The following is a 22,263-nucleotide window of genomic DNA, read 5'->3' as shown; positions in this document are numbered from 1 at the left end:
CACACACACACACACACACACACACACACATTTAGTTGAAATCTGAATGACAGATTTCACAACATAGATTTGATTGCCGACAGGAATATCTGGTGAAGGAGGGTAACCTGAGTCGTGGTGCCTTGAGGATGATTGGGGACATCCTGAATGAAAACAGCCTCTTCTACACATCGCTAATAGAAATGTTGTACATGCAGTCAGACATCAATGACAACACTGAGTAAGTCATGTTTATTTAACCATTTACATTGTGTGTCTGGCAACATGGAGCCTGTAGACCTGGCCTTGTCTGGTTGTCAGAGATTGAGCATCTAAACTCATTTGTGGAGTTAAACGTCAGTGGGCAGGAATGAGAAAGCTGGTGTATTTTGTTAAGGGTAGGGCTGGGTATCGTTATACAATAGCCATCTTTTTTTTTCTGGTTCTTTCCTTGCTGTGTTGTTTTATACTTGTTCGAGTTTATGTTTCTTTTCTTTTCCTGTATGTGTCACAAAATGTTGTAATATTGTCTGATTTAATGTTGTTTTGGACCTCAGGAAGACTAGCTGATCGTCTAGGTGTTATCTAATGGGGATAGACTAAACTAAATAAACTAAAGTAAAACATCCATCAGGTGGACACAAATGTGACTCCAATATGAATGTTGCTCCAATATGTGAAAATGTGTAAAAAGATGTGTTAAAACTGGTTGGAAATTAGGTTAATGAAAGCAATGATACTGAACCAAAACAGGTTAGTTACTGGCCTTAAAAACAAAAAATGCACTGAAAGGCACTGAAACACTTTGCAGAACTGAGGGGAACTGCAGAGTTTAATGAATTATGAGAGACACCTTTCACATGACACGCAAGTCATTTGGTCCATTGTTAAAGGATAATGTCACCCTCAAAATTATGTACTTGTACATCAATTACTCACCCTGTGATACCTTAAAGCTATAGTGCGTACCTTCTGTCGCCCCAATAAGGAATTCTAAGTAATGACAACAAAACTGCTGTTGCACCAACATGCCTCCTCCACGCAATGGCTAGTAGCCAACGAGGATTTAAAAAAACGCAGATCAACACCATGTTCTTAACAAAGCCATGCTGAGAAATACAGAGAGTGTTTTGTGAAGCTGATAGTCTTAATTAGCTTTTTATTAACTAATTTGGAAATGGCTTTAATCAAACATTCATTAAAGGAAAATTCCAATTTTTATGTTAATCTTGATTTCTACAAATATGCGAGTACAGCCAAACAAGCCAAATTGGTGCACTTAACATGGAGTAGCTGCACCTATGTATATGAGCTTCCACTCAGCTGGCAGTTGTTGGGGCAAGTTTTAAAGTGTCTTTGTGCCTCTTAACAGACACAAAAAGCAATTAAAATGTCTGTGGAACATGAACAGGGCCCTTATGTGACAACAAGATGTATTTTTAACTCAGACATTATTTAAATTAACCTACCGTGTCTCTATCCTGCAGGTAGCTAGCTCCCCCTGCTAGCTGCTAGCTGCTACCTGCTAGCTGTTGTGTGTTCAGTCATGTTACTGTGTGAATCATCACGCAGCAGTTCCGTGTGCTCATCCATTTTGTGTGTGATTGATCTGGTGTTGGTGAGAACAAGGCTTGGCAGTGTTGATTTGTGTGGGAGTTCCCTTAGCCATGCTAGCAGGCCCGGCCGGCATCCTTGCTTCTGATTTCTCTCCGCCTTCCTCGCCTCCCACTCCTTGAAAACAATCCAGTGAGTGCCCGTTGGTCTGACTATGTCCTCCAGAAGACAGGTCATGCCTTTGCGACTAAAACTTGAAGTTTATTCCCCCTCAAAAATAGGTAATTGACCACTGTAGTGGGTATGTCAGTGACTATGGAAACGGGCCAAATGATGTCTGTGGCTTTTACAGTGATAGCATTACTGGAGGCTAGCTGTAGTCTCGCGCTAAAGTCCCGTGTAGCAGGAAAAGGAGAACAGTGTGCAGATAGCTCAGAGAAACAAGGATGCCGGTCGGGCCTGCTACTACCAGGCCCGACCGGCATCCTTCGAGATCGAGATACGGTAGGTGAATTTAAACAATCTCTGAGTTAACACATCTTGTTATCACGTAAGGGCCCTGTTCATGTTGCACAGACATTTTAATTATATTTTTGGTATGTTAAGATTAAGAGGCACAAAGTCACTTTAAAACTTCCCCAACAACTGCTGTTTTAGCTCAGTAGCTCGTAGAGGTAGCTACAGCAACTCAAATTTGCCTGCACCGATTCAGGTAGAGTTTTTTTCAATCGAAAGTACTTGCATATTTATAGCGATCAAGATTAGCATAAAAATTGGTCGGAATTCTCCTTTAATAAAAAAAAACGTTACGCACTAAAGCTTAAATTCTTGAAAAAAAGGTTTGAAACAAAGGGTGAAGTATTCCTATAATATAAAAAAGATTGTAGTTTAAATGATGAATTGTGATTATTGTGTTATTTTTCAGGTACTACGAAGTGACAGATGGTTTTGACCACCTCCCAAAGGCTTTCTATCAGGTGTTAAATGCGACGATCCTCCTCAACTCCAAGGTTAAGCTAATCAATCAAACAGACAGCACCAATGTGACTGTAACATACCAGGATTGGTGTAATTCAGGCGCCCTGACCAACCTAACAGTGGACTATGCCCTGGTGACAGCCACAGCCAAGGCCACAGTCTTCATTGACTTCCAGCCCCCTCTCTCTGGGAACAAGATGGAGGCCCTGCGCTCAGTTCATTATGCCAGCTCCACCAAGGTGGTACTCAGCTTCAGGGAGCGCTTCTGGGAGAAAGAGGGTATCAGAGGAGGGAAGAGCATCACAGACCGACCTTCTCGCTTCATCTACTACCCTAGTCACAGCTTCCACGGTACAGCTGCGGGGGCCCTCCTGGCGTCCTACACCTGCTCTGACGATTCCACCCTCTTCCAAGGGATGAGCGAGGAGGAGCTGATGGCCGTGGTCCTGGAGGACTTGGTGAAGATCCACGGAGAGGACATCAGGCCTCAGTTTACAGGGGGGCTGGTGAAGAAGTGGGGATTAGATCCTTACAGTCTGGGAGCCTTCGCCATGTTTACACCCTACCAGCAGGAACACTACGCCAGAGACCTGTTCCAGAGTGAGGGACGGGTGCACTTTGCAGGAGAACACACAGCCTTGCCCCATGGGTGGATTGAAACTGCCATGAAGTCTGCACTCAGGGCAGCTAAAAATATTAACAGCCTTACACTTTAGTTGTATGTGCTTTATTTTCTTGTGTTCCTCCATTTATAATATATATGGTTTAGCAGTACATCTTGTGAACTTGTCTTGCCTGTTGAAATGAAATGAAATATTTACTTGTACTTTAACTACTTCACATTTTTATTAACTTTTACTGTCACTATTAATATCCTATCGAGGTCTCTTTCATGATTTTGTTTCTCTTTGACTGCTCTGCTTGTTGGCATGTATCAAGAAGATGGATATAATCATTTGTTGATTGTGGATACTGGATACAGGCCGGATTTACTGTTTATTGATCCCCAGTGGGGAAATTACAATTTACACTATACTTTGGTAGTAATCACTACACACAGGCCTGAAATACACACACATGCTCAAGACCTATTCATGCACAAATGGGGAGATTGAGAGTGAGTTGGCTGCCAGTGCTAGACCAGCACCCTGAGAGGTTGGGGGGGTACGGTGCCTTGCTCAAGGGTGGAGTGCCCAGGAGGTGAAGTAGCATCGCTCCAGCCACCAATCCACACTCTGTACTTTGGTCCGTACGGGGACTTGAACGCTGGTTCCCAACCCAACTTTTATAGAAATGTTGATTAATGTGCAATATCTTTATAGATACAATTAATGAAATGAATCCTGGTGTATCAGTGCGCCTCTGATATTATGTATATTTTTGTTTTATGTGCATATTTATTGATTCAGTTATGTTTTCGGTATTTCTTTTCATTATAACTACACGCCTTGTCTATTTACTCCATAAACTGACATTCTGATCAGACCACACAAAGATTAGCATAAATAAAAACATAATTATTATCCCCATGGACGTTATTTGCAGACCTTTACTGTATCAGGGTATCCTGTTATTCTAACACTAAATTACAACTGGAATTTTACCATTATTTTCACCTCTGATAAATCTGATTGCTTTTTCGATTACACAATTCCACGTTTGTCTATGAATGTTTAAAATAATTCAAAGGACCATCAGATTTTTGCACAGTCCAAGATGAAATGCAAGTTGCTTGTTTTGTCGAACCAAGAGTCCAAAATGCCCAAATATCAATCAATGTAATCCCAGTGGGGATTTTCAGTACACTTAAGACAATGAAAAGCAGCAAATCCTCACATTTGAGAAGCTGGACTCGAGTGATTAATTACTTGTCGATATAATGGTCTAATCAATTCAAATCTATTCCGAATACTTGTAGGATTGTGTATATAAGAAGCATTACTAAATACTTGCTTTTGTTTTGAAAAACTCCAATGAATGGAGTTCCTGATGGTACATTTCTGTATGTTTAATTCCATTACAGCTTTTTTTTTTATATTTCAGTTACTTCATTTTACTTTTAGGTTGAGTACAAATATTTAATATACTTTCTTTTAATTGTCAGATGTTTGGAACTAAAAGCTTGTGTAAAAAGAAAAAAATATATAATTATAAAACTAGCTTCCTTATATATTAAGAGACTTCCATTTTGTAGACCCACCCCTCCCCCCTCCAGGAACCCATGTGGAAAGACTATTGCCAAGTGTTTCTACCTGTTCTGAGTAGACATTTCTTTGACATAATTGTTCCGTTTTAAACATTAGATATTGATTTACAATAACTTTACACTAAATCTCACAAAGCCAAGGCCTAACACCCAAGTACTTCGCACCACAAGAGATTCCAGACTACACTTTGTTGCAACCCTAAGATGAAAATCATAATACTGACCTAATGGTTTTCATATGTGCATTTCTTTCTTCTATTGTATTATCGAGCAACATCTATTTATTCAAATACTTTACTTCCAATGTTTATTTGGTACATATCTGGCAGCCAAATACAGAAGAAGCGTCTTAATAAAATTCTGCAACCTCTTGATGTGTGGTTAAGCCATTTCTTTAACCATGATTTTGAAAGCAATATATTATTCACCAATGTTGTTGTGGTTGTTAGTTCACCTTTCTATTCTTTCTCCACCCAATGATTGATGATACTGGAGCAACACAGACACGGACAAATCCAAACTAGTCACTGAACCCAGATCTGTTGTTGAAACGGACGCGAGCGGGCGCTCGGATCAACAGTATTCCACATTTTGTTTAGTACATGAGGGATCACAGACAGGATGGTGAACATGAGCACAGTGTGTTACTTTACTAATGTCACACTACATGACTCCTTGATTCCAACAGGTACATCTTGCTGCCAATTGCAGCACAACCACGCTGTTGTCCCATTTGAACTCATTTTGGACCATTCAAGCACCCCCCGTCGAAAGCATGAACAGTAAAAAATGTCCTCCACACATAATCTCCCATCAACATGTTGGGAATAAAAACATTGCATCAAGGTCATTACACAGTAGTCCAGTTAGAATATATAGTCCACTATTAATGAGAACCCTTCTGCACCATCTGCGTGAAGCGGTTGGTGATGGACAGGGTGGTGTCGATGAATCGCTCCACACAGCTCACCAGGCACGTCTCTGTCCGGTAGTCCAGCTTGGAGCCCGGACTGTCCACACACTTGTCCCAGCAGACGTCAGTGAAAGTGTGCACCTGGAAGAAATAGAAATGGTTGATTAATAACTAATATATGTAGCCTTTATATTTTCCCTACCATTATAAGTCTTAGGTGCAGCACCCGAGCCGTTTTTGTCAGCACCTAAGACAAATGAATGAAAAATGCTGAAAAAAAAGCGCCAAAAACAACAAAAACAGCATCAATGTAACTAAAAGACCTTTCTCACATCTAATGACTGTAGTTGGATTTCTTCAGTAAGCTTTACCTACAAGCTTTTAAGTGTTATGAATTATCTTCTCTAGTGTTAGACACAGCTATGAGGATAATAAGAGTATGATGATGATGATATAGTGACAATTTGCCTTTTTTTTTTAAAATTATTTTTTATGCATCACATTTTCTTAAGATAGACTCTTAAACCACTCCACTAAATATGCACACCTAAGTATTTGATAAATCCAGGGAAAATACTTTATATATAATGAATGAGTCTTGTAATTTTGAACAGATATTCAGACAAAATGATTATTTTGATTATGGTTAGATGAATCATGTGACTGGGCCTAGAGCCCAACCGATACCAGTACTGACATTTCAGCCAATATTTGTTAACATTAATGTGTAGTAAAAACAGTTTTAAGAACTATCAAAAAGCAACCATTCACACAAGCTAGCAACACAATTATTTTTATAAACTTTTTCCCCTTGTTTGTCCATTTATTATGTAATAATCCAGATCATTTTAACTGTAGGCTATATGTTTTATGGCATGTGGCACTTGTATCACGCATCAAAATATACTTTAGACCTGACGCACAGGGATTATTAACCTCATAGAAAGTTATTTTCTTTTCACATCTGAAAGACTTCTATTCTCCTTGACTGTACCATTAGTCATTATACAGATTAAAATTAGGTCTGGGCGATATACAGAAAATCAAATATCACGATATTCTTGACGAAATACCTTGATGTTGATTTTGCAACGATATTGAATGGTTGACTAAACTGCTTTAAAAAAAAATGTTATTTACACAATAAAAATTTTGATAACTATGATTTAATGACTTAATGTGTAAAAGTTAAATAACAGCTAGAACAGTCTGGATGTACAGAAAATGACATCACTTCACCGTAAAACCAGGTAAAGACAACACTTACCATATTACGATATACCCTAAGACGATATCTAGTCTCATATCGCGATATCGATACATCAATATTATGCCCAACCCTAATTAAAATGGTAAATGAATGACCACCAATTAAAAGAAAAAATCTTTCGGATGAATGATAAAAGTAGTTGAATGCTTCCTTTATCACTTATCAGACCTATACTGTTACGAGCCTACATGTCCAATATTTTTTGACCAAATGGTGAATTTAAAATGCAAAATCTACACTTGGTGACATTAGTGATTTTACACCTTCAATCTTCTAATCAACAATCTGATCGGAACAATCTACTACAGACATGTGTATCCTATCGCTTCAGTGTCAAACTAAAAACTTGGTATTAAAGCTGGACTTGGAAGACCTTTCAGGGAAGTTTCTCTAACAGAGAGTGGCTCATTTTCCTGAATGGGGCCTCACCGTCACCGCTGAATGCTAAAGGACTGATTAGCATGGTTAGCATACACACCTGGGCCTGGAACTGCGCTTTCTGCTGCTCTATCGCGATCATACGCTGAAGCTCCGTCGCCTCTGCTTTATCCGACGCACTGAGGTTATCAAAACTGTCCATTGCGTTATTAAATAGTTACAGAACTACTCGGTATTCTCGTTGACAAGGTGCTGAGATGAGGTGACCTTCTGTCTTCTTCCTATTTGAGGTTTATTGGCGGTTGGCAAACAACGAATTGGTGCATTACCGCCACCAACTGGTATGGAGTGTGAGTCAGATCCTCTAACATGCAATATTAAAAGAAAAAGAAAAGATAAAATAATGATGATAAATAAAAATAAAAAATAAATTAGGTAGTGTCCATCATAATAATTGTCTAGAACTAGTACTACAGAACTAGTACTCGGAAACACTAATTTCTTGAGTTTTTTTTAATAGCATAGTAGACTGTGCTTTTATCTTTGTAATAATAATAATGTTGATAATGTATACATTATAAGTCAACAAAATCGACAAAATTACACTGTTGTTATTACACAGAGGCCTGAATTACACACACATGCTCAGTACCTATACATGCACTAATGCAGAGATGTCAGAGTGTGGGGGGGGGGCTGCCCATGGAAAGGCTCCCCGAGCAGTTGGGGGTTCGGTGCCTTGCTCAAGAGCACCTTGGCAGTGCCCAGGAGGTGAACTGGCATCTCTCCAGCTACCAGTCCACCACCGTACTTTGGTACGAACTTTGGGATGGAACCAGCGACCCTCCGGTACCCAACCCAACTGCCCACTGACTGAGATACTGAATTAAATTACATGTTCCATCTTCCTCATATTTCTGACAATACAGCGTAATATGCCATCCATTGTTTCTTATTTTGTACTGTTGCAGCATTTCTCCTGTGTACACTGATCGTTCATCACTAAACTAATCTTTGATGCATCTATTCCTGCAGCTTGTCAAATACTTTTTTTAAATTTCTAATTCATTTTTTAATTCATTTTATTTAGATTTCAATTTACAAATAATCAGTCATCGCAATCCGTAAACATAAAAACTGTACATAAATATGTACAAATGATGTTATATGAAAGAAAGTAATAATTTAAACAAAACTGAATAAAAAGATAAAGAAGTGATGTATATTAGTGATAGCTGGTGAGGATAATGACAGCAGGAGTTGTTAATCAAATAATTTTGAGTAGATATCAGTGATTAATACACCTTTCTCATTTGTCACCAATTCAAGAGACTCAAAGTACATGTCAGTTTAAATGTGAATATAAAACTTATCGAATAAGATAAAGAGATTTACAATATTACATAAATTGCTGTCTTTACATTGAAAAGGTCAGCTTGCCAAATACCACTGATCACATGATTGCGACACACAGCGACGGCTCCTTCTAATTCAATTCAATTCAATTGTAGGCTATTTATAGTAGCCTATCAGTTCATAACAATAAGTATCTCGAGACACTTTACAGGATAGTGTGTCATTTGTAAATCGGTGTGCTAAATGTGACGCAAAAAGTGACGCTAACACTGACATCTTTTGTTTCACAGGAGCTGCATCAAAACCACAGACTGTATATCTATTAACGGTCTATGATGAAAAAACAAAAAAATGAGACCCAAACATTTACAAGCACGTTTTCCCTTTCAGATTCATTCTCAACGTAAACATAATTTTGATTCAGTAATTATATTTTATTGCTTAGTCAACGTTTTCTTTTGATTATTTTTTATTTTCATTAACCATCGTATTCCCCTTGTGTATGAACATATGTGAATGGCATAATCATACATAATGTAGGCCTATAGGCATTTGTTTATATATATAGGCTACATGCATAATAGCCAAATGTTTATGTTGTTAAGCTTTGTTGTGGTTTGTAGCTTTGTGTCTATTTCTGTGTGGGTACTTTGAGAGCAAAACGAGTCGAATCTGAGTTGAAACAGAGTTGCTGATCTTCTCAAACATACAACATCTTTGTGCCGCTGACTACTAGCATCTACATCCGGGTAACTGTGCTGGTGACCTTCATTATCATGGCGGCTATTATCAGGTTGGGTTCTGTGTGTCGCAGAGGAGTAAAACGTGGGTATTTCTGTCTGTTTTCAGTGCTTCTGTCTTTTTTTCGGAAAATATGTGCAAACTTAAGTGTGAAAGCAGAGCGTTTTGACAGATGGGAGGTCGAGTAATAGTCGTGAACGAGCAAAGCAGGTCTGGCAGAGACTAGGTTACTGCTTTCAAGTTCACGACTTTAGTTAACAAGCCAGTCACTGGTAACGTTAATTAGCTAGCTAATGGGCGAGTAACCTTATTTCTCTAACACTTGCGCACTGAGATGGAATTGAGATTTGCTACCGTGGTGATGGTACCATGACGTTGTTACTCGCACGAGAGACGCAGAATTGTATGCCAAACTCTAGTCAGAAACTTGTGAATTTAAAATTAACACACTTAATGACAAAAATACATACCAAGTGAAACGTTCCAACAGATATTTTCGAAGATAACAACACTGCGTTTTTAATTCGGCATACATACATCTTACCAAAAATCTCAGCATCTAATCTATTTTTGTAAAAGTTCATGTTAGTTTAAGACTGCTTTCAGTCGCCCTCCTTTGACTGTTTGGGTCAACTGTAAAATATTTATTTATTTTTTTACCCACAGTTTATCGCTGCTTCAGTGCCAACAAATGCCATCCTTAAGAAAAATCCATTGCCATCCAGCAGAAATTATAAATAAGATATTATTATTTATGCTAATTTTAAGGCTGTATTTGCAAAACAAAAAAAGTTTTGAACATGTAGGACCTAAGTTTTAATGTTGCTAAGAATTTTTGGAAACACTTTCAAGACAGGAAAAAAAAGACACTTAACATTAATATTCAGCATGGGGTGGAAAATGTGATTGACACTAACTTAATTTGTAATATATAATATGTTTGAACAGAGCAGAATATGTTGTTAACATAATTGGCCTTTATCTTTTGCCTTAAAACGTACAGTACGTTGCATGCCGAGTAGTCTCGCATCGCCAGACCTATCTCCACAGTTCTGCGCTGAGTACTAAAGTTTTATTTTGTGGTTTACAGTTCATTCTGTGAGTAAATTTCATCATATGTGCCCATTTGGGAATATAATTGTTTGTCTTTTCTCTTCAGCTCTGTTCTACCAAAGCACTCTGTTGGCCAGGCCGCTGGTTGTACCACACAAATACCAGGAGCAGTCCTACCAGCTGACCGCGAGGATTCATGCGTCCCAGGCTCTGTACGGTCAGTGTTGACAAATAGAAGTATATGTAGTAGTACATACAGTATATAGGCTACAGCAAGTATACAGAAAAACAGGAAAACCTTATTCTATTTAGCAAACCAACAGTGTGGCAAACCACAGCCCCGGAAATGACCACAGATTAGAAACAACATATGTGACACAGTTTTAACAAGTAAACATTATAAGCAACAGTTTTCCCACCGAACTATTGTAAATGACGTTTCATTAAAACCAAGTAATGCTCAGTCCAAGTATCATAAAACAATACATAGTGTAATACATGCGATATGATAAAGTGGTCAAAGTCCAGTTGGTTGCAGAGAATGGACCAATAGTAATACAAATGAACAGGAAAGGGAGTCTGATTTGTGTCAAACTGGATCATTCTGATTAGTTTTTGCCAATAATGCAGATTGATTCAGTTTATTGTCTTTTTAGTAGAGTGTGTGTGTATGTGCCTTCCAGTTTGCAGGGAGCAGTTTTTTTTTCAGGTTTAGCATGAAAGTTGGTGGTCATTATTATCAACCATAAATGCCAGAGTGGTAGCAGTATTTTGACACTAGGTTCATGTAAGATCTGCTCAGTGCAAGCAGGTTTTACCCACTGCGGCCCACTATTCAGGTTAGTGGGTCATTTACAGAATGACGAAAGGGTGGAGTAAGCCTGCATGATTTGGGCAAAAATATGAATCACAATTTTTAGCTTAGAATTGATATCACTATTCTCTGCCACGAATGACTTTGATTCTCATTTAATTATACGAGCCGACTGCATCACAAACGCTACTACTTCTTCTTCTGTGAGTGTTAAACATAGACTGTATGAAATAGGTTTTAAAGTGCTCCCAAGAGCTGCAATGCTCTCCCTTCTCTTCATTGAAGCCTCTGTGTTTACAAGCATTTGGTGATGCGCAATGAGATATAGGTGCCAGAAAAAATATGTTTGGTACTGCCAATTTGTTTTTTTGTCATGGTTCATGTATGCAATCAACGTTACACTTTGTGAGAAAACAACTGTGGCATACAATCGTGATATCAATTCTAAAACTACTACAGAGACCAATAAAACGACCAACAAAGAAACACTAAACAGCTACAACCATCTCCTAAGTCAGTTTTGTACCTTCACCTGCAAAATATTACTGAATGAGACACAGAACGACTATTAAAAAAAAACAAAAACAGTCCAAATGTATTCATAAAGCACTTTACAGCAACCAGCAGGTAGTGCTTTACATCAGGAACCAAGTACAAAACACAGCATACAAAAAAGAATGAGGCGTATAACACAGTGCAATCAGAAAAGGTTACATAGAAACAAGAGAAGGAAATTGACACACCACTATGTATTAAAAGCCAGCCTGAACAAATAGGTTTTTAATTTAGACCTAAATAGAGTCACATCTTTCATCATCCAAATATCAGGGGGTAACTTGTTCCAGGGTTTCGGGGCAGCAACTGCTGACTATAAATGACACTGCTGCATGGTGCCATTTAGTCTGGGGTCTTGCTCACATGTCTGTGCTCAGGGGCCCATTGTCTCATGACCCTTCCATGGCTGGCGATGGCTTCATATTTACACTACAGACAATAGAAGAGGTACTATCGACCTTCTCATTTAACACTCGGCAACAAGGTGCATTTCCCAAAATGTTTACCTATTCCTTCAAAACTCTAAGTGTGTGTGTGTGTGTGTGTGTAGATCAGAACTCTTGAGGGTCATCAAGCCAGGTAAACAGAATTGTGTCTAGCTCTTTGTTCGGGGACAGCTGTTTTTACTTGTACCATGCAGAGAATTAAGTGTGTTGTCTCTCTTGCTCTACAGCGGGCTCCGGCTCCAAAGCCGCCTCTCTGCACTGGACGGCAGAGCGAGTGCTGAGCATCTTGCTTCTGGCCATGGGACCTGCAGCCTATTTTAACCCCTGTCCTGTCATTGACTACTCCTTGGCTGCCGCCCTCACCCTGCATGGACACTGGTAAGATGGCCAAACACTGATCTGAACCCTAAGGATGGAAGTTTTGTTCGTGCGAGTAGGGATATAACGATATATAAATTTAGCCTCACGGTTATCGTGACCGAAATTATTACTGGTTTTGGTATTATCACAGAATTTTTTAAAAGTGTGTTCAATATGTTTAGAAAGCACTGATAGGCCTAAACACGCTGAAGTAGTTTCAAAAAGTGGAACCGTGTTTATTATATTACAAAAATATTGACAATAGGCTTGTAAAAGCTTTTTAAAAACTGGCTGCTGAAACATTAAGTAAACTATGAAGTTGTATTTGACGTTACATGTGTTGGATGTGGTTCTGAAATATAAACAAATAGTAAGGCACATTAATAAGCATCTGACTTACTGTAAACATTATTTACCAAAACTGAATCTTATAGCCACCAGCATATAAAAAGAAACAATACTAAGAATTGCATACATTTCTCTGTAATAATTAACATAGGTGTACTATCTATCTATCTATCTATCTATCTATCTATCTATCTATCTATCTATCATAGCACACATATCCACAATGGAGCAAACACTGTAATACACTTTTCAATAGCTAACATGTGGCTCCACAGCGCTGGTCTGTTTACTGGGGATTGCACGTTGCTAGCAAATTGCCCGTACAACCTGAACATCAGCATGTGGCTGCACAAGTAATATTAAGCAATCTGCACATCTGGCAGCTGTGCAATAAGAAACACAGCAATATTACCAAGGCAATAATCTCTCTTTCTCCGTCCCCCCCAAATGTCACACATAACACGGGCTAAACTTCCACCTCGTAGCAGAACACTTATTGAAGGTAACGAGACGGTAAAACCCGACAGTTTAGCAAGCTACAGGATAGTTTTAACTTACGTTGTGGGCTACCCACATCACTTCAAAAAAGAAAAGATAAAGAAAACAGTCTGCTGCTACATTCTGTCCCCTTCTCTTGTCTGAGCGCAGGTGCCTCGTATAATGATGAGAAGGATTAAACACAGGGTTTCCACAACGTGGCAATCCACCGAGAGGATGAGGATATTTTAAATGAAAAGGGTAATTGTGATGTCAACATTTCTACCGTGGTTTACACCGGTAATCAATACATCCCTGCGTGTGAACATAGAAAGGTTTCATATTCATATCCATATTTAAGTTTAAACAGATCATTTCTCTGTAATGATGCTTTTATTATCCTTTTTTTTAAAATATGACATTTAACACATTGAATCAGCACCATACATTCCATTTCTAACCCACAGCTTTCAAATGAAATAGCGTCACATCCTGTTTACTTGGTAACTACATGGGGGGGGCAAAGGTATTCCTCTGGTCAGTTTGTGGCTAAAAGGAGGCCAGGCTATTTCCTCTTCTCGTGGTAGTTCTTGTATAATGTTACTTTTGTTTTTTTAAGCGACATAGATCCAACCTTCATGAAGGCTCTATGCTGTGTTTAGAGCAGAACTATGTGGGAACTTTCAGACCGATTTTACACGGGGGAAATTAACAGATATTGCGGCCGATAAAGTGGATTTTTGGGGATTGTGCACTGATATGACCATGCAAAGCTACTTAGAAGGCTGCTTTCTTAAACAAATAACTTTTATTAAAGCATATTTAATATTATAAATTATGCATACAATGTACTGTATGTCAACCAATTCTAAAAATGAACACTGAGAAAATAAAACTAGCAAAATAAAATACTGTAAGTTCTGTATTTGTCAATGCTGACCAAGAACTACATGATGACAATTTCTAAATTACCCTAAGCATCGTTTTCTACATGTTCTGTAAAAAAAAAAGTATCTGTGCATATTGGACAACTTCTATCAGTACACCAATACAGATACCTTAGTGTTGTTGTGTAGTTTTTGTTGAAACTGTTAAAGTGGTAAAGTTGATCAACTTTCTCATTTTGGGGGCTGCGAGGTGTTAATAACACAAAATATCCACCCTGCTCACATCAATGAGGCTAGACTGGGTAATAAAATTTACCAGTACCACAAACTTAAATATAAATTAATTTAACTGCCTCCCAGACTTCCCTTATCCCGGAAAAAAGCAAATGTGGCAGGTGAACTCCTTCATGTGAGGTCCATAGGGAGTTGTAGTCCAGTGCATCTGGGGTATTAATTTGACTTCAGCATCCAAGTCAAATACAATCATCATCTTTTGTAGTCATACACCAGCAGATTGTGGTTTACAGATCAAGAGCTTTTGGGGAATATGAATGAAGGTTCTTTGAACCATCCACAAAGCTATTTCCCAAAGTCTCTTGGGGAGGGGGAGGGGGAGGGGAGAGCGAGCCATCTCGCCGTAGCTGTCAGCCGTTATTAATGCAGCCGTGGTCCGTTCGGCTGTGTTTGTAGACTTGAGTCGTTGGCTCTGGCTTAGCGTCACCGCGATGTGTTCTTCCATCAGTTAGAGCGCCGCCTAAACAGCATGGCTGGTGTAGGCTATAAATCCCAGTCATGAGTAGGGATAAGTCTTATTAAGCAACGGCTTTCAACACAAGTGCATCTCTCAAAGGGTCAAGCCACGTCCTCTTTGACCTACTGCTCTGATGTCGTTAGGTGTTGTCATTGGCATAAGAACGTTGGAAAGTCTAGTCTTTTCTGCGGGACTGGGGATAAGCATAGTCTGCGCCTAACAGGATTTTTGTAGCACTATGGAATGTTGGAAGTAGCCTTCAATAAGACATTAAGCTTTTTTTAATTAGGGTGGTAGGAGCCTGGCCTATTTATCAGTCTAGCTTCAAAAGAAAACATGTTTGGTTTTTTTTATTATAAAGTTTAAGGTACAAGCATATGTACAAAAAAATGGAAAGTGAGAAGTTATCTATGACTCCCAAAGTGCATTTCGGCACAGCACGTCTGACTTTAAGCATTGTTGGGTGACGTTATTTCTTGCTGACGTTAGAAGTATTTTTAAACAATACAGGACCAGCTTGCCCCTCCAGCCTCCTCATCCTGTCCCCGTCTCACTCTAAAAACACATTTTTGTGTTTTTGTCTTGTAGGGGTCTTGGACAGGTGCTTACAGACTACGTTCATGGGGACACGAAGATCAAGATTGCCAATGCAGGCCTCTTCCTCCTGTCCACGGTCACCTTCGCTGGTCTTTGCTACTTCAACTACAACGACGTGGGAATCTGCAAAGCCGTTGCACTGCTCTGGAGCAAATAAAGAATAAATATGGACTGGGAAGCTTGGGAGGACCTCGACACTGGGATGTTAGCTATCTCGCCCCGGCTATTTGTAAAAGTTCAAGGTGTTCTATGTAAATTCTTATGAATAGATAACTTTTGACAATATTAGAGATTCATAAGGGTGTAATCAATGTCTATCAATTCAAGCGTGGTCAACTAAACAAAGTGACATCCATTTGCACAGCTTAGCTTCAGTTTGTGTTCGATGTGGACTTTTATTTATTCTAAATCAGCCTGTAGTCCAGTTAACTCAAATGTCACGACCAATTCTACAAATAAGAGCTGTCATGTATCTTGGCATGTGATCGTTATCTTTAATGGGGACATACGTGTTCAACAAGACTGCTATGACTTCTATTAAGTCTTACAGAATAGCGCAGTTTTCATTTTTCTTCCTGTTTAGGTCCTTTTTCGTGTCAGATTCCTTAAATGTGTTTTACTTCAATCACAATGTGTTGCATACTACCCTTTGCTCATAAACCCAACCAAAATAACGGGTCAGCACTACAGATTGGAGCTGTATTTGTATGTATGTTCACGTTACTCTCCACACTAATCCCTGTGTACGAAGGATTCACAAGATCCACCTATTGAGTCTATTAGAGCAGACTGCAGTTGCTTTTCTTGGCCTGTTTAATCCAGGAATGTTAATTAAATGGAGGGTAGGCAAGATTTGAAGTGTATCAGCAATAAACCTACCTGTTCACGGCAGTAATGAAGTCTGGTAGCCTGCAAGCTCTCGCCAGCCAACAGTGTATAATCCACAGCAGGGTCCGAAATTAAAAGCTGGAGAATGTCGTCCTCTGCCGATAAATGCTCATTCCGACGGGAACGTCAACGCCCCTGTACCATTTAGTTGTTAAATGTATAAATTCTAAATTTCCCTCTGTGTGAATGAGCAAACGGCAAGAAAATATCAATTAAAAAAAATAACATTTATTTAGGCCATATACACATTCTTGGCAGTTTTTTGTAAGTTTATTACATCTTGGCAAAAACATCAATTCATTATGGCTGGCCAATTAAAACTATTATGTAATCTTGTAACATTTACTCCTAGCATATAATTGATATACACACAGCCCTTGCATGCAGCTATTAATACCAGTAATGATGTTAGTGCTCCGGGAATGAGCATTACAGGTTTATTTAATCGCTGAAAGGTTCTGGATTCAATCTGTTGTCACAATGCTCATGCAGTAAATGTTTGACAGCTTACAAACTTGGTGTTGGTCTGTTCAATTAATGTCTTCTCAGATTATATGCACAGGATTAGATGGAATAAAATGGAATAAAGTTGGCGCTTTCATATTTTGACATTTTATGACCTGGAAATATACATAACATAGACAATGACAAGAGTACAAAAGGTATATAATATCAAATATAAAAATGTTTATATGCTGTATATAAAAAGTAATCTGCATTTTAAATTGTAATCACAGCTACAGAAAAATACATCAGTACCTTAAATATGGCGGTGAACGTAACTTTTGAGTGACTATGTTACCGTTAAAAGCTGAAATAGTGTGAGCTGCTTTAACGGCAGAAATGAAGACTAACGATCACACCAAAAAGTTACCATGGATATATCAAGGTGCATCATCTAAATATTCTCAGTCAATCATTGGTTAATTTTTTCTTTTTTTTAAACAATTTGTGCAATTATATTTAATATTGAACACTAAGTGTTCCTTATGTTTCAATGTAAATTGTAATTATTTATAATGGAATGACACAAAGGAAAATAATTTCTTTAACTCAAAACAAAATACTCAGCAGTAGACTTGGTTAACTGCTGGTGTTATGTACAGTACATCTGTCAGTTTTGCAATTTAAACTTAAAGTGATTATATTCTATACCAGTGGTCTTACTTTTTTTCCAATAATGTTCTCCCTCGCTGGCACAAACATTTTGGGTGTAAAAAAACAAAACAATGGCTAGCTATAGAAAGAGGCACAATACATTTGTTTCACCAGACAACAATATTGTTTCACATGTTCAGAATCACTCAAATAATTATACACTATAATAATGATGCATTCATTATTATAGTGTATAATTGTTTTAGGAATTATGCATGAAATCTCACGTAACACCTGCAGTACTCCAAAGTAGCCCTAGGTGTACAAATACCCCCATTTGAGAAAAATCAGTGGTACTGTACATGTCTTGTATTTAAATGTAACAAACTGCAGGTTGTCCATATAGCAATGTGTCCTCCTTAATGAGACAAACAGGGGGATTTCGTTATGACATTCTTGATAGTGTCAAGGAAATTGCAAACAAATCCTACAAGAGTCATCCACTTCATGATGCAAGACCAGTTTGTTCAGCGAGGGATCATCAGAGGGTTCAAATCCCAGGAATCCCGACGGGTGCTCCGAGGACTTGAACATAAACGTGTTCGCTGCTGTGCATCCGATCATGTAGAACAAGGCCTTGTGTTTGGTATCCTCAATTTGACTTGGGAGATCCTATAGGGAAAAACACGTGGCGCGCCTGGTTTACATGTCTGCTCCGTCACACCGCAGCACAGTGGACAGAATGGAAAGCCTACAGTACAGGAGGAACCTTAACACACGTGGGTCACAAACAGTTCTCACAATAAATGAATGAATTATTGGTTCATGCAGGTAAAACTAGTCACATTGGCTGCTTTTATCATCCCATAATGTATTCCATGTTAATCACTTTTAAAAGGGCAACTACCTTTTTTCTTTTCCACCTGGACCCTGTTTTCGTGTCTAAGTGACTGATGGGAACAACAATCTTTGAAAGTGGTCAGTACTGATCGCTGCAGTGGCGAAACGAGCTACGATGTAAGTTAATAAGGATGTGGTCCAGCTTGTATTTACCTTCACAAAAGTGGTTTTGTGCTCTTCCCATAATGCCTTTTGGTAATTTTTTGTTCAGCAAATGATTTCGTTCACAGTGATAAGAGTCTGTAATCACATTGTCGCCCTTCATTGACAACAGCTACCCTGCTGAACTTCAACCAACAAATTAGTTTTTTACCTATTAAGAGACGTTAGTGCCACTACGTTGTAAGATAAGCTGTCCCCTACTTCCCTTTCTGTGGGTTTTTCCTTCCTCAAAGGCATTTTAATTTTAGGGCTGTGACGTGATGTGACAGCTTAACAATAACATTTCTGTAAAAAACTTGACTAACCACACCGCAGGTTTAATGTACTGTGCAGACTTCAACGAAATGGTTAGGATGATTTACAGCGGAGGTTTTCAAATGGTGAGGTGTGTGGAAGAGTTAAACTGGGGAGACTGGAGGACGCAACGCACATCTGCTTACACTTCTTTAGGTTCTACAGCATGTTTGACAAACATCAAGGAGGCCTATGTTTATTACAGACAGGAAAGAAACTCATCAGTACTCAAAATTGGATCTTTTTCAGAATATTCTACGTAATAAAATTAGGCCCTCGATGTTGTTCCTCTGTCATCAGAACCACTCAAAGTGGACCTTCACACCACACGCTGTAAATCACTAAATTATTGTTAAATACTCACCATTTCCTCAGGATAGATTTCGTGCGGTGTCTTGCTGCAGCATACCACCATGTTCTTGTTATTCCTTTTCACATACAGCATGGCCGGCTTCCCTTTACCGATTTTGGCTGGGGATTCATTGTAAGTCTGGATTTGGAATTTGCAGTCTAAAAAGAAAAGAAATCATAAGCAAGTGGAAAACGCAACATGTTCCTAAATGATGGATGGACGATGGATTGTTATAGAAACGCCAAATCTGACAAAGATTTTAATCTTTTATTTAAAAGAATATTTTCCCAGTGTGACCTCTGTAATCGGCTGCGTCATCAGTAGATCTTTGTCACTTTCAAGGGACATATCAGTTTAACAGGTGTGCAGTGCCTATTTCCATGGTGGCTGATGAACATTACTTATTAAATCTTTTAGTGACACAGTTTTGGATGACGGCAAAGGCCTGTACACATTGTATTTAATATTACGAGTTTTTGCAACAATGTACGCCATCAGGCATATGTACACATGTCCAGTGTCTGCCTGGTATATCTTTCTTGCAAAGAGCAGGAATTTTATACATGGGAACATTGAAAATATTAAATGCAAGGAGGCTTCCATGCTCCTTGCATTTCCTGACGAACATGGTCATGTTAAAATGCCAGGGTCATGTTAGTAGGAGCTGACAAACATGTATGTGGCATTTTGTAAAATATGTAAATTTCTACCTCTAAAAACTGATTTCCAGCAACTTGCTTCATTTTTAAATGATGAACATGTCCATATAGAAGCTGTCATGACTAGGGTTGGGTACCAAGACCCGGTTCCATACACAACAGGGAGGAATGGGACCGGATTAGAAGGCAAATTTTGATTCTTAAATTTCAGTTCCACTTAATGTGTCAACTGAACTATTTTCCCTCTGTCACTCCAAAACTGACGTAAAAATAACACACTTTCTCTGTGATCGACCGTTAGCTAACTACAGTAAATGTAGGCTACTTTTAAAACGCCATATTTTCCCTCTGGGCTCTGGTTAGCGTACTTACTTAACAAGTAACATGTATTTAGTTGTTACTTGTTATGAGTATGTAACTGTCAATTATTGTAGTTTTGTGTTAGGTGACTTAGGTTTACTTAGTATACTTGATTAAGTTCTTTAAAACGTTACTACTTTGTTAAATTGAAATCAATTTCAATTAAAAAAAAAGAAGAGCCTTTCTGTGATGTAATTTTTTTAGTTTTTTAAGAATCGGTTTATGAATGGGATTGTTTTAAAAGCACCAGTTCAAAAATCCAAACGATACCCAACCCTAGTCATGACTGGAAACGGGAAACCCGTCTATTAAGGCTGAATTAAAGTACTATACTGTATATTTTGCTGTACTTGGCTGCATCTTACCAGGGAGACATAGCTGATCGGTGTTTAAGTTTTGTACTTGAAATTGACTTTCAGCATTTAAAAGCAGGAATTTGTTATCCATGCTTCGGACCAAACAATTCTTGTTGACCGTTCCAATTCTAAAAGTGTCTTCATCCACACCTGCATTTCGTGAGAAGAACATAGTTACACCAGTACCATCATACACTTGCAATCTACTACATCTATAATTTTACCATAAATGGAGGAAATAGGACACAATCATGAAGCTGAGGTATGCATTTGCCACAAACGTATTGCCTAGAATTGTGTGATTTAAAAACAATACAAGAATTTCCTTACCTGCTGTTTCCACTTTAAATAGCAAGCAGTGGACAGTAAAAGAGAAGATTTCAGGATTTATTAACAAGCAGTAAAAAAAGAATAGTGATTATATAGACATCATAATGAATACAATATAGTATTTTATACCATATAATAGTAATAAGTACTACAAGAAAGAATAAAATATGAAATCACTTTTACCTTTAAAGTAGAAGGCATTCTGAAATGTTTGACAAAATGTAACACGGGAGCAGCCATTGGTAGCCATCAGGTAGACCTGGTAAAAAAACAAGTCTTTTTTTGGTTATGGTATATTACATTTCTGTCTGCCACAGAGTCCTTTTTGATGTGACCAATGGATGGGGCCATTTTTTTTCAAATTCCACGCATAATGGCTTTAGTTTTAAGTGTACTAAAAGATGGGTAACAAATTAAAGCAAAGAAACAAAAACGAGACAATCCTCGAGAAGAGCTTCAATGCTTCTTGTCATTTTTTCTTTAATGAACACATTTTCGCCTCATTTGGTGTTTTGATAAAAGGTGGTGGAGAGCGCTGGCTCTGTTTGATGCCCCAGCTTCCCATAGCTGTAGTTCTGGGTCCGACTCAACAGTTTCAAACATGGACAGGATGTTTAAAGTACAGCTGCAAGGACGCATCTTGACATAGGGACATCTTTATATTACACAATAGGCTCCAAAATGCCACATTTATTTTCCAGTGTCCACAATACTACAAGATATTTCAAAAAAGCAGCCCAATATGAGTCATTCACACTCCATGATTTTAATTCCATCAGGTAATGCTGCAGGAGTGATTTGTTGAAGACATCACAGTAGGCTATAACCTTCTGTTTTTTTATTGAGATTACTATGGCAATTTTTTCCCAATACTTTTAACAACTTTCCTAAACTCTTAACGCAGTTGCCACACCACCTGTCTGTGTAGGCCATACAATTAACACACTTCTTGTTGCTTTGACACAAAATACATACAGTTAACAGAAAATTGAAAATGCTTGAACATCTTTTACAAAAAAAAGCTCAACCAAGACCAAAACAATGGATTTTTACTGACAAATTAGAAAATACTTTCACACTGTATGTCAGAACAGGAAACATCATGTTCTAAACCTAGTGAAAAGCTGTTTATATTGTACATTGAAACACAAATATATCACCTGCATTTTACATGCATTCCATTGTTACTGTAAATGAGAGA

General features: G+C 38.3%; 3 protein-coding genes across 5 annotated transcripts in view; 2 read left to right on the top strand and 1 right to left on the bottom strand.

Moving 5' to 3' along the window:
- Positions 1–19,538, top strand: part of il4i1 (interleukin 4 induced 1) — a 24,331-nt gene extending 4,793 nt beyond the window's left edge. For 2 of the 3 annotated variants that reach the window (XM_032509490.1, XM_032509484.1), the window contains exons 7-8: positions 84–220; positions 2,459–4,644. In XM_032509490.1, coding sequence (XP_032365381.1) covers positions 84–220; positions 2,459–3,227 — 906 coding nt within the window. In that variant the 3' untranslated portion in view covers positions 3,228–4,644. Of the gene's footprint in view, positions 1–83; positions 221–2,458; positions 4,645–12,922; positions 12,934–19,523 lie in introns of those variants that run through there. The other variant, XR_004329764.1, reaches the window with a different exon arrangement.
- timm8b (translocase of inner mitochondrial membrane 8 homolog B (yeast)) lies at positions 5,094–7,631 on the bottom strand. Its single transcript, XM_032509501.1, has 2 exons — positions 7,379–7,631; positions 5,094–5,771 (listed from the first exon to the last, which is right to left on the bottom strand). The coding sequence occupies exons 1-2, from the start codon at positions 7,478–7,480 to the stop codon at positions 5,604–5,606; spliced, it is 270 nt and encodes an 89-aa protein (XP_032365392.1). The 5' UTR covers positions 7,481–7,631; the 3' UTR covers positions 5,094–5,603.
- On the top strand, positions 9,318–17,061 carry LOC116680483 (succinate dehydrogenase [ubiquinone] cytochrome b small subunit B, mitochondrial). Its single transcript, XM_032509495.1, has 4 exons — positions 9,318–9,459; positions 10,535–10,645; positions 12,471–12,621; positions 15,655–17,061. The coding sequence occupies exons 1-4, from the start codon at positions 9,411–9,413 to the stop codon at positions 15,818–15,820; spliced, it is 477 nt and encodes a 158-aa protein (XP_032365386.1). The 5' UTR covers positions 9,318–9,410; the 3' UTR covers positions 15,821–17,061.
- Positions 19,539–22,263: the final 2,725 nt, after the last annotated feature.

This window comes from Etheostoma spectabile, chromosome 3 (genome assembly GCF_008692095.1).
Source record: "Etheostoma spectabile isolate EspeVRDwgs_2016 chromosome 3, UIUC_Espe_1.0, whole genome shotgun sequence".
NCBI lineage: Eukaryota > Metazoa > Chordata > Actinopteri > Perciformes > Percidae > Etheostoma > Etheostoma spectabile.
Note: the sequence above shows the minus strand (reverse complement) of the source record. Positions and strands in the feature narration are given on the sequence as shown.

Excerpts from the sequence above, each read along its gene's own strand:
- timm8b (XM_032509501.1), bottom strand. The coding sequence starts at position 7,480 with ATGGACAGTTTTGATAACCTCAGTGCGTCGGATAAAGCAGAGGCGACG. Across the intron at positions 5,772-7,378 it reads AAGCGCAGTTCCAGGCCCAG|GTGCACACTTTCACTGACGT; the intron begins GTGTGTATGCTA and ends TATTTCTTCCAG.
- LOC116680483 (XM_032509495.1), top strand. The coding sequence starts at position 9,411 with ATGGCGGCTATTATCAGGTTGGGTTCTGTGTGTCGCAGAGGAGTAAAA. Across the intron at positions 9,460-10,534 it reads GTGTCGCAGAGGAGTAAAAC|CTCTGTTCTACCAAAGCACT; the intron begins GTGGGTATTTCT and ends TTTTCTCTTCAG. Across the intron at positions 12,622-15,654 it reads CTCACCCTGCATGGACACTG|GGGTCTTGGACAGGTGCTTA; the intron begins GTAAGATGGCCA and ends TTTGTCTTGTAG.